The following is a 13,224-nucleotide window of genomic DNA, read 5'->3' as shown; positions in this document are numbered from 1 at the left end:
ACATGGAGGGGTACCTGGGTGGCTCAGTCGGTTAGGCGTCTGACTTTGGCTCAGGTCATGATCTCTCAGTTCGGGAGTTTGAGTCCCATGTGCCAAACAGCTCTGTGCCAACAGTTCAGAACGTGGAGCCTGCTTCAGATTCTGTGTCTCCCTCTGTCTCTCTCAAAAATAATAAATAAACCTTAAAAATTGACATGGAATGGACAAATTCCTTGAGAAGCACTGTTTATCAAAACCAATAAAATAGAAAATCTGATAGGCTTATATCTGTTAAAGAAATTATATTCATATTAAACTTCTCATGAGGAAAATGGTAGGCCCAAGGAATTCCTCCAGAAATATGAGGAAATGTTACCAGTTTTACACAAAACTCTTCCAGAGAAAAGAGGCAATAAAAGGAACACTTCCCAGTTCCATTTTGTCCAACCAGCATGGCTTTGATCTCTAAACCTAGGAGGACATTCCAAGGAAGACCAGTCTGTCTCTTGTAAAGAAATGCAAAACTCCTGAAGAAAATATTAGCTAGTGAATCCAACAGTATATAAAAAGCGTAGTACATCATAGCATAGTACATCGCAAGTTAGTTTCATTCTAGGAATGTGAGATTTAATATTCAAAAATCACTAACATTTAAAAATTAATCTGTGTTAACTCACCACATTAACAGAATAAAGGGAGAAAAATCTTCAGATATGTAGAAAACAATACTGAGAAAAGTCAATACTTGTTCATAAATAATTTAAAGATTATCTACAAAAAACATAAATAAGGTCATATTTAATGGGAAAACACTGTAAGCTCTCCCTTGAGGTCAGGAATGAGATTATTATGCCTGTTGTTACTTGTTTTTAACATCATACTGAAAATATAGGTAGTGCATTGGGGAGACAGTGTTAGAATTAGAAAGGAAAAAATAAAACTAATTACTCACCCATGAGATGATTGCATATGCAGAAAATTCAAAAGAATTTACACAAAAGCTTTAAAATAAGCATAGCTATGTCCCTGAATATAAGGTTAATATAAATAAAAATGTAATGTTCTAACAAACAGTCCCAAGCAACTAGAAAATGAAATTTTAACAAACATACCACTGTGAGTTGCATCAGAATATATCAAATACCTAGGAATAAATTTAATGAATGATTATGTGTATGAAAATTGACAAGCCAGTTCTATAATTTACATGGAAACAGTAAGGATCAAGAATAGCCAAGACTAGGGGCACTTGGGTGACTCAGTTGGTTGAGCATCCAACCTCAGCTCAGGTCATGATCTCGTGGTTCATGAGTTCGAGCCCCACATCAGGCTCTCTGCTGACAACTCAGAGCCTGGAGCCTGCTTCAGATTCTGTTTTTCCCTCCTCTCTGCCCCTCCCCTGCTCATGTTCTGTCTCTCTGTCTCTCAAAAATGAATATACATTAAAAAAAAAAAAAAAGAGTAGCCAAGACTATGCTGAAAAGAAAAAAGTTATAGGACTTGTACTCTCAAATATCAAGACTTCCTATGTAGCCACTGTAATTAAAACAGTGTCTAGTGTTAGTGACAGAATAGGCAAATAGTCCACTGGAACAGAATAGGGAGTCCAGAAACCGTTCCACACATACATCGACATTACCTGATTTATAATAATCACCTGAATAATAGTGGAGAAAAAGAGGTTCTTTAGTAAGTAATATTGAATCAACTGAGCTGGCTATCCATATGGGGGGAAAATGAATCTTGACTCTCACCGCATACTGTATACAAAATCTATTCCATTGCAGAACTAAATATGAAAGGTATGGGGCACCTGGGTGGCTCAGTCAGATTAAGCATTTGACTTTGACTCAGGTCGTGATCTCACAGTTTGTGAGTTCAAGCCCTGCCATTGGGCTCTCCCCCTGTCAGCAACAGAGCCCACTTTGGGTGCGCTCTCTCTCTCTCTCTCTCTCTCTCTCTCTCTGCCTCCTGTCTCTCTCTCAAAAATAAGTAAACATTAGAAATAAATGAATGCATGAATGAATAAGAAAGATAAATCAATAAGAAAAGTAAATCAGTAAACTCTCTAGAACATAGGACGGCACCTAAAGGCAGCTTTGGGGGTGTGATAATGTTATATTTTTTTTATTTCTGAATGGTAATTATAAAGTGTGATCACTTTATAATAACCAGGTTGCACACTTAATAATTTGCACACTTTTATATATCTATAGTATACTTGAATTAAAATGCTTATTTTTTTTAAAAAGCAGGATTATCATCAAATCCTTTTAAAAAAAAGGATTATCGTCAGAGAAGTGGCAGTTTAACAGCTGACTTCTCAAAAGTAACAATGAAAACCAGAAGTCATTAAAATGATATTTTCAGAAGCCCCTGGGTGGCTCAGTTAAGCATCTGACTCTTGAGCTCAGCTCGGGTCTTGATCCCAGGGTCATAAGTGAAAGCCCCACATTGGGCTCCATGCTGGTCATGGAGCCTACTTAAAGAAAGTATAAAATGATATTTTCAATGTGCTGAAAGAAAACAATTGCCTACCTAGAACTCTTTTTCCACTGGAAATACGTTTCACAAGTGAAAATGAAATAAAGATATTTTCAGACGTGTATAGCATTCCTCTGAGTCAGGATGGGCACATCTATCAGGGTGGTCTGATAAAATAAGACAGCGTCTGGAAACTGTGCTTGCTGCTGTCAGTACTTTCTCCAAACCATGTGTCAAACCCTCTTCTTCACTTTCCCAAATCTCTAGGTCTAGGACCTGAAACTCTCCATCACTACAAGACCTACTCCCTTCCCAGTTCTTTCTCTTCCACATATGATGCTGCTTTATAAATTGAAAAAAAAAAATGTTTTTTTATAGATAAAAAAAATTCCTTTTTGAGGTTCTTATTTCATTTTTCCTTTAAAATTATCTGCTTAATAATAGACTCAGATGTTCTATCACCCATTTAAAACAAAAGCAAGGAGCCTCCTTTGAATCTACTTTCCTCCTCCAATTCATGCCCATTTCTGTCTCCTTTACAACAAAACTCTTCAAAAGATGTCTGTACTTGCTGTCTCCACTCTCACACTCCTCCCCCATTCTCCCTTTAATTCAACTCGTCTTTTTTCCCAATACTCAAACTAAATTGCTTGTGTTAATAATCTTGTGTTAATAATAACAGTAATAATAACAATAGCAGCAAACATGTATTGCCCACTATGTGCCTGGCACTGTTCTGAGCCCTTTATGTGTATCAACTTATTGACTCCTCGGAACAATCTTCTGAGGTAGATACTGTTACTGTCCCACGTTACTCATGACACTGAAGCATAGGTTAAGTAACTCATCCAAGGTCATTACACCTAGGAAATGATGGAGTCATGATTCGAATCTAGACAGTCTTTCAGAATCTATGCTCTTGTATCATACTGCCTCTTTGTTTTGCTAAATCCAGTGTCTGTTCTTGGTACTGACCTTACTTTACTTTTTTCACGTCATTTCTCAGAAGCCAAACTCCTATGTCTCCCTGGCTATTCCTTCTTAACTCCTTTACTGGTTCTTCTTCCTCTTCCCAAATTATAAATGTTGGGAGTGTTCCAGGGTTGAATCCTCTGCCCTCTTCTTTCCTCCACTTACATTTTTCTTAATCCCATGACTTGAAATAACTGTCTTTATGCAGTCTCCAGCCCTAGACTCTGCCTTGAACTGCAGACACATAGCCATCCCGCTGCTGTATTTTCCCCTTGGAATTTTCCTTTTGTCTATGCCATTCTTATTCCCTCCCCTCCCCACCACACCATCTTTTCCTGTTTTAATATTCTAACCTTTAATTCCTTGTTTTTGTTTCTTGAATGGACACTTGATACACTGGGAGGTTTACAGGTTACAACAGTATGTTCAAATTTTATAAGTAATTTACCTACCTACCCTATTTTGCTAAGGCGATTTGTGTGGAACTTCTTCCGCCTGGAGAATGAACATCTGAATAACTGTGGTGAGTTCCGTGCCGTGCGGGACATTTCTGTGGCTCCTCTGAATGCAGATGACCAGACACTCCTAGAACAGATGATGGACCAGGATGATGGGGTACGAAACCGCCAGAAAAACCGTCCGTGGAAGTATAGCCAGAGCATATCCCTGCGCCGGCCTCGCCTCGCTTCTCAGTATGTATGGCTTCCGCTTTTCTGAAACGAATTTCCTTCAGGTGTTAGTACTGATTAACAATTAAGCTAAGATGGTATCAGGTTGAACCACATGAGTTTACTGGCATTCAACCATTTTAATTCCTCTACATTATCTTTCATCAAAAAATTGAAGTGAATATGGCCCCTGCTTATAGAGTGGTTATGATGGGATTTAGACCAGTTTCCTCACAGAAAGAGCTCTTATATATGAATAGCTTATATAAATATAAGCCATTGTGTTTATTTTCTTATTAAATACCCACAGCAGTATTTTTATAAGTCATTAACTTTGTATGATCCTAAAAGGAACAATAATGTAGAATATATTGTGGCTGCATTTGGAGTCTAGAGATTTCACAGTGGATGGGAATGACGTTGAGCATGAGCAGTTTTCTAAAGGATAAGAGAGTGCTTGACTAGGCCAGAGGCACAGGATGAAGACATAAGGGTAGAAATGAGGGGCAGAGCGAAAAGCCATGTGACTAGAACTAGAGTAAGAAAATTTAGCCGAATAGATGAAGCCGAATAATTGTAAAAGGCTGGAAAAAACAAGCTTGATCCTATAGGCAGGAAGGAGTCAGAGAATTTTTTTTCATGAAAGAATGACAGGAAAGTAGTATTTTCATGAGTTTTAATGGCACTGTTCAAAATATGTTGGGAAAGGGGACACTAAAGGCCAGAATACCAACTGGAAGGCCACTGCAGTATTCTTACATTTCAGACATTGAGGACTTGGGTTAGGATGCTTTACAGTAGGACTAAAAATAATAGAAGGAGATGTTTTAGAGGAAGTAAAAAAAAAAAAAAAAAAAATAGGAGGTGGTAATAGTAACCCATAGGTAGAAGGGGGCAGAGTACAAATTGCTCAGGCTTCAAATAGAATTTGGAAGTTCTCTGAAGAAGACAAAGTACAGAAAAGAAGGGCAGAAAACAGGAAGCTAAGTCTGAGGAAACATGGGCAAGAGAAAAAAGAAGTAAAGGATTGGGAAAGGAATGGCCAGGGAGGTGAGTGGGAAGAACATCAAAACAAAGCATGATACGATTATAGTGAGGAAGTAGAGTTTGAAGCAGGAGGAGGGGCACTAGGGGTTGGTAGGTGGGGTCAGCAGGGTAAGTGCTGAAAAGAACTGGAGGACTAGGCAGTTAGTTGTCTCATTGAGCTACTAAATGTGGATGGCTGATCCTTATTAGTCACCAGCAGAGGGCAGTCTAAACATATGTTATTTCTGCTTCAGAAACCAGGAAGCTTTTTGGCACTAGATTATTACGTTCAGTTTCAGGTGTTAAGTGGAAAAACACTGAGATATTAAATTGCAACCAGAAGAAGATGTTTAAAACAATGGAACAGAGGGGCACTTGGGTGGCACACTCGGTTAAGCATCCTACTCTTGTTTTCAGTTCAGGTTATGATCTCATGGTTCGTGAGATCAGGTTCCTCACTGACTGTGGAGCTTGCTTAGGATTCTGTCTCCCCCTGTGTCCCTCCTCCCACTTATGCTCTCTCGCTCTCCCTAAAATAAATAAAAACTTAAAAAACAATGGAACAGGTTATGTGCAATGGAGAGAGCAGAGAATCTAAAATAAATTCTGAATTTGAGTACAGACTTTGTGACTCACGCAACCTTTAGCACACTCTTTACCTTTTTGAACGTCAGTTTTCCACCTCTGTCAAGTGGGAGTAATAATACCCACTTCACAAAGTACTACTTGTACCTCATAGGACTTATGAATTTAAAAGTATCTTAACATTATCTTATCCCACTTTTCATCTAGTAGAAGAATCTCTTCTAATGCATCCTGATGAGATGGTCATCATATGCTGATTGACAGTTGTCAATGATAATGAAGTTTATATAGATGGGGCACCTGATTTTATTATTGGATGGTTATTGTGGCTAATAGCTTATGTTGGGCTGAAATATGCTTCACTGTAACTTCAACCAGTTGATGCTAGTTCTAACATAACTTTCTAACATAACTTCCTCCCTCTTCTACATTATACTTAGTCAACTTTTTGGAGACAAATGTCATGCCTCTCCTTAGGTCTTCTCTTTTGCTGGCTTACCTTGTTTCGTGTGTACCTCAAATGGCAGTATTTCTATCAACCTCATCATAATTTGTTTAATACTTTGCTGATGTTTATTTCATCCGTTTTCTCACTTGATATTGACACTATCTCCATGAGGTAAAAGTACTATTATATAAATAGGTATTATTTCCTGCTTTACAGAGATGAAAATTAACACTCCAAAAGTTACATCATACAGAGTCAATACTCAAACTCAGGTCTTTTCCTTTTATTTTTATTCAAGTATAAACATACAGTGTTATATTAGTTTCAGGTGTACAATATAGTGATTCAACATTTCCATGCATTACTCAGCACTCATCACAATAAGTGTACTCTTAATCCCCTTTATCTATCTCACCCCTCCTTCCACCCACCTCCTCTCTGGCAATCAGCAGTTTGTTCTCTATATGTAAGAGTCTGGTTTTTTTGTTTGTGTTCTTTTTTTTTTTTTTTTTTTTTTTTTTACATTGTCACTTGTTTTGTTTCTTAAATTCCATATGTGAGTGAAATCATATGGTATTTGTCTTTCTCTGATTTATTTCACTTAGCATCATACCCTCTAGGTCCATCCATGTTGTTGCAAATGGTAAGATTTCATTATTTTTTTATGGCTGATCAACTCAGATCTTCTCATTTTGGATAATTTCTCTCTCTGTTGCACATGACCTGCCATTTTTCTTTTTACCTTCCTCTGGTTGCAGTCTATTTTCTTAATGTTTTTCCAATAATACCTGAAATTGAATATGGAACTCCAAGAATAGTCCATCTGGTGCAGTATATAATGCCCTTTTACAATGTATTTTTTTTAATGTTTGTTTATTTTTTTTTTTTAATTTTTTTTTTCAACGTTTATTTATTTTTGGGACAGAGAGAGACAGAGCATGAACGGGGGAGGGGCAGAGAGAGAGGAAGACACAGAATCGGAAGCAGGCTCCAGGCTCTGAGCCATCAGCCCAGAGCCTGACGCGGGGCTCGAACTCACGGACCGCGAGATCGTGACCTGGCTGAAGTCGGACGCTTAACCGACTGCGCCACCCAGGCGCCCCAATGTTTGTTTATTTTTTGAGAAAGAGCAGAGAGAGAGAGCAGGCAGGGGAGAGATAGAGAAAGGAGACACAGAATCTGAAGCAGGCTCCAGGCTCGGAGCTCAGCATAGAGCCCATTGTGGGGCTCGAACTCATGAACTGTGAGATTATGACCTGAACTGAAGTCGGACACTTAACCTAGTGAGCCACCCAGGCGCCCCTACAATGTGTTTTTAATGGTAGTAATATTGGAAATGTATCCAATACCATGACATGTTTGTATTTTAATAATGGACTGTGTGCTTTTTTTCCCCCTAGATCCAAGGCTCGTGACACTAAGGTATTGATAGAAGACACAGATGATGAAGCTAACACTTGAAGCCTCTGGTCTAGTTTAACATCTTTGGTTTTCCTACTCTACAATTCTTTCTTCGACCAACGCAACCTCTAGTACCTTTCCAGCCGAAAACAGGAGAAGACACATAACACATTTTCCGAGCTCTTCCAGATCGGATCCTATGGACTCCAAACAAGCTCACTGTGTTTCTTTTCTTTTCTTCTGGTTTAATTTTCATTTTCTATTTTTAAAACAAATATTTACTTCATTTTGCCAATCAGAGGACATTTTAAGGAACAAAAACATAGTATCTTATGGATTGTTTACAATCACAAGGACACAGATACCTATCAGGATGAAGAACAGGCATTGCAAGGACCCTCTGATGGGACGGTACCGAGATACCTCGGCTTCCGCTTGGCCCGGTTTTGACTGGTTGAAACCGGACATTGGTTTTTAACTTTTTTGTCCGTTTATGTGGAGAATTTTTTCCTTTCCTTCATACCCAGCGCAAAAGCACTGGCTGCACTTGCAGGGAAAGTGCAACTTAGAGCAGTACCTTCATTCACGAAGCTACTTTTTAATTTGATGTAACTTTTCTTATTTTGGGGAGGGTTGCTGGGTGGGTGGGAAATATGATGTATTTGTTGCATATAGTTTTCTCATTATTTATGAAACTTAACCATAAAAGAATGATATAACTCCTGTGCAATGAAGGTGGTAACAGTGAAAGAAGACAGGGGAAACTAATGTTGGACCGCATTTGAGGGTTTAGTCCACAATACCTCTTTCATGAGATAACTTGCACCACTTTGACTTTGATTTTTCTTTCTTTCTTTTTTTTTTTTTTTTTAATTTTAAGCCAAAGTTTTATTACTGAGTTTTTAAGTTGCTGCTGCTTTAGAATCCTGAGCATGTCTCTTCTAACAAAGCATCTATATACTTCCACACAACTGGTTGAAATTTTTTAAGAGGTCTGATACTTTTTTGTTTAAGGAACAGATGTGGAATATATTTGCCCATACTCCAACCATAACAACTGAAGTTATGCCTTATTAAGCTTCAGCATTTAGGGTAATTGAAACCTTTCCTAACTCTGAGCTAGAAGATAAAGCTATTTCAGAGACTGCCTACACTTTTGTTGGATATTTTTTCATCTGGACTCACTACTTTAGCCAAAATTTGATCAAATTGAAAGTCTGTCTTGGGGAAACCGTATATCTGAGAGCAAAGAACAAATAATCCTTCCTCTTTCACATTACATTAATAAAACAGACCTTGGCAGCCATTTCTCCCAGCAGTTTTAAAGGATAAATATTGTATTTCATGCCCTCCTGTGAGAGAAAGCCTGCTTTTAAGATTTTGGGGGTCTAAACTTGGGTCATAAACAAAAAATACATTTCTTAGACATTTCAGACTCTCATGGTTTGTGCACAATGCCCATTTTTACTTCCTTGTCTAATTTCTTTCCTGTTTTCCTAAATCATCCAAATAAGCCCCAACCTTAAAGGATTTTACTTTCTTGAATGCGGTTGGCACTAAATTGAGCATTTTGTTATCTATCAAAATTAATATAAATTCCAGGAAAAAGTGAAGTGTGTTTTAATCCTCCCATCCCCCTAGATCCAGTTGAAGATTCCAGCATCAACATCAGTGGATTCGTGAAAGTAAATTACTTCTGTCGTTTAGACGAGAGACAAACGAGCTGTTATCACTTCCTTAGTCTTAAACACGTGGGTGTTACCCATTAATAAGCCCCTTTTGTCATCTGCCCTTCTGCCATGTATTGTAGGTCTTCACTCATACCTGTCGTGATCCAGTAGGTTATATTCAAGTCAACTGTTACTGCCAAAATTCCATCCACTATTTGTTAACTGACAAATAGTTCATTTCCAAAGGAGTTTATTCCAGTTTTATTCTGATAAACTTCCAAATTTTTTCCCTTTCCAAATTGAGATTTTTTTCTGAAAAATCATACAAAATTTTGGCTTTTGTTGTTTTTTTATGTTTTGCCAAGCAATGTTTGTTGGCCCAAAAACTGAAGCGGAATAGTTTAATTACCTCTCTCTCTTTTTTTTTTTTTTTAGTTTAAATAAATTGAATCATCATAATCAGTGGTAACAATTTAGTGACCCATAATAGATTAAAGGTTGCATTATTTATACTTGGGATTTTTTTTTTCTATTTTGTTTTTGTACTTTAAAACTATGGGGGAAATATCACTGGTCTGTCAAAGATAAGTCCAGTGGACCAGTCATTTCTTGTACAAATAAAACTGGTGGTACTAATTAATGTGTATCCAGAGCAATTTGAATTGTCAACTTCATTTTCTATTATTAGTAAAACTATATAATGACACACATGAAGTCTTACAGTTGACTTTTGGTATTTGAACTCCCCAGTGTTTTTATTTCAGTGTATCCTACGGCCAATTTGGTCTTTTTTCAACTGTTACGATCCTAGGCCCTAATCAGTATTATTTTTTCATAGATAATACAATGTTAGAATTCCTTTTCTGATATGTTTGTCCTATAAGCGTAGTCTATTCAAGAATGATAAGATTTCTGTAACTTTCAGCTTACCATGACAGATGCTCAAATAAGTATTGAAACACACAGCTTCGTTTTCCTCCTAAAGCTGTAAAGAGAAAAGAGGGCTATTCCTCATCAAGAGGAAGAGTTTGGGAGACAGAATATACATTTAAATTTTTTTCTTTGAAAAAAAAGGCAATGTACATTTTTCTCTTCTAAATTTTATATGCCCTAGCAGTTGCCAATGCTGTGTCCTACCTAATATTTTATTGGAGGCGTCTGTACACTGAAACTCTTAGAACTCTTAGGAAATTAATATCACAGGGTCATTTTAAAGGAGCAGCAATCTAACCAAAGGTAAAACTTTATCTGATTTTAGGTTTGGAAATTCTAGTTTTATTTTATTTGAGAATCAATTTATGTCATCAGTTTAAATACTCCCCAAAGGAATGAAAAGGAAGTATAAATAAAAGAATAAAGTTCGTTGACATGTGTAAAGAAATTGGAAGACCCAGAAAAAATGGCTTATTTTCTACTCACAAGTATGCACCTATACTTAAGCCTGCCTATGCCATTAGGATGGAATGAATAGTTGATGGTTTCATGCCATACAGAGAGACAATAAGATGATCAAAAATTAAGTCATTGTTAATTGGGTTATAATGGTAATTTTTAAATTTGGAAAGAAGTTGAAAACCCATAAACAACTTTCCTAGTATCTCATTTTTCTTAAGAAAGCTGCTTAACTTCAGATTCAGAAGCAATGATGTGAGAGAATGCCTGACACCTCATCAGTAACCTATATGGACCCTTAAAGAAGGACCTAGTCCCTAGGATCCATAACTCCCCCAAATTTTCAACATGAGAGTTTTAAGATTTTAACAGATTTTACCAGAAGTAAGTTGTGGATATATGGTATCCTTTCACCATGGTTTGGTCAAAGTACATTCATGATAATGAGAAAGCAGTTCATCCTTTCTTAACAAGTGAAGTAAAACAAGTTAAGAATAAAAAAAAAGTGACATCACTGAGTTGTACAGGCATCAGATTAACAGACATTTAGTTGAAGAAAAATAAAATAATTGTGGAGATAGCAGAGAGGAGCAGGAAGATTCTGGATCCTGGCAGCAAGAAGCAGGACAGTTAGGAAAGTGTGTGAGCTCAGTGGCACTGGTGATGCCTCGCTGTTTCTCCTCTCAGTGGTTATGTTGCTGGTAGAGACCTGCCTTTATTTTCCCATCATTTCTCATTATTTTGCATTATTCAAGAAATGGTTCTTTGTGCCCAAATGCAATTTTCTAAGCAATAACTGAAAACTTATTAGTCTAAGGAAAATAATTGAGAAAATAACCATATCCATGGCATTTTATTCAAAAACTTACTATTCTCTGAAGTGATTACACTTTGTTTGATAAACAGATTTCAGATTATGATTCTCCTTAATTTGCATGAAAGTTGCCTGTCTTAGAAAGTAAGTACTTCTTGCTATATAGCATATTTAAATTTTTTAAATTAAGATTGCTTCTCAGATTCAAAAAAAAAAGTTCAATCTATGGCCTTTTCAACTACAAAATCGTCACAGTTTTCTCAAACCTAATAAAAAAGCCAGCATCATTACATATAAGATCTGTAGTCACTAGGTTAAGACAATACAAATTATGGTAGAACTTGAGAAAATGGTGAAGAAGAATCAAATTTACCAGCTTAGTTCATTTTATGATGCATCTAAATTTTATTTCTTGATTATGATGATTAGGAGAGTTAGAGTTAAAATGAGATTTTATAAATTACTTAACACATTTCTGCATTTCAGGTGTCCATCTTGGTAGTAAATCTTAAAAGCGAACTTTCTGCCTTATATTTTCAATCTATATATACAGTGTCAGAGCACAGTGATAATGTGGGATAGAATTGATTATATTAGAGCATAAGACATTTGTAATGGTCAGTGCTACAAACCAATAATTTAACTGGCATTAAACCACATCTACTCACCAAACATGAAAAAGTAAAATAATCTCATTAGATAGGGAAGAGCTTAATTTAAGTGATGAGAGGTTTGCCTGGGATTGGAGATGAGCCTGCTGATTGGTACAGTTCATAATGGCCTTTCTTACATAAGTTGGCAAAACTCTGATAGCTGAGTTGCCCCTTAAGAATCTTCCAGAATATATTTGCATACTTATGGTGGAAGAGGAAGTGAGAGGGACAAGATGAGAGTTTCCCCTGAAGTGAAGAGAAACATTATACTAATTTTCATCTAAAGTATGTTTCCTTGTGGCAGACCTTTGGTTTATTTTATTAGTATATCAGAGCCACCTTCAGTTTTTTATGGTGCCATCAACCTAAGGAGGACAATCAAATAACCAATTGTTTGCCTTGGATTTAGTGTGTCTGCTAATTACAGTCTCATCTTGTATACCTTCAAACCAGTTACTTGACTGAACTTCCACCATATTACCTTAGTTCTATGCCCTTTCCTCTGTACAACCGCAAATCAGAGGGGAGACTTAGTACCAGAAAGGTGTGGACTTCTAAGAAAAAGCAAGGATTCCATCTCACTACCGAAACTTCCTGAAGTTCCTACCCAAATGTCCTTGATTGTCCTGTGGCAACACCAGCATGGTGGGAATAGGGAGAAAGATTGTAAGGAATCCTGAAAGAATCCTGTAATTGGTCATGACATTGTTATTCTTTTGAACTGTAAAGTAAAATTGTGAGCCACTCACATTTGCAAAAAAAAAGCAGAATTCAAGCTTTATCACATTGTTAAGATTAATTTCTTGCTATATTCTGGATTAGCACAGAAGCTTGTATCAAGACTATTTAGGAGGGGAATGGGGTGTAAAATGTATCTGTCTTTTCAAACCCTCTCCCTCTAGTCATGTTTCCTTCACCCCCTACCACATTGTGTTGGTCAAATGATACTATCTATGAAACCCTGAGCTATAGTTGTCAAAAGTAACTGGAATGTGATTAGTTCTCTGTGGGTGCTTCTTTCCCTCTTTTTTCTCCCTTGCTTTCTTTCTTACTCTCTCCACTCTGGTAAATGGAAAAGGTGACGTCAAAGAATTGATGCTTGCTTGGACTCATGTTGTATCTGTGACTATGC

At 37.0% G+C, this 13,224-nt stretch overlaps 1 protein-coding gene across 1 annotated transcript in view; it reads left to right on the top strand.

Annotated features, from left to right (window-relative positions):
* XPR1 (xenotropic and polytropic retrovirus receptor 1) overlaps positions 1-11,218 on the top strand; it is a 215,277-nt gene extending 204,059 nt beyond the window's left edge. The window contains exons 14-15 of the mRNA XM_030301934.1: positions 3,906-4,127; positions 7,563-11,218. Coding sequence (XP_030157794.1) covers positions 3,906-4,127; positions 7,563-7,623 — 283 coding nt within the window. The 3' untranslated portion in view covers positions 7,624-11,218. The remainder of the gene's footprint in view (positions 1-3,905; positions 4,128-7,562) is intronic.
* The last annotated feature ends 2,006 nt before the right edge of the window (positions 11,219-13,224 follow it).

Source organism: Lynx canadensis, chromosome F1 (assembly GCF_007474595.2).
Source record: "Lynx canadensis isolate LIC74 chromosome F1, mLynCan4.pri.v2, whole genome shotgun sequence".
Lineage (NCBI taxonomy): Eukaryota > Metazoa > Chordata > Mammalia > Carnivora > Felidae > Lynx > Lynx canadensis.
This window is presented reverse-complemented; position numbering and strand designations above follow the sequence as displayed.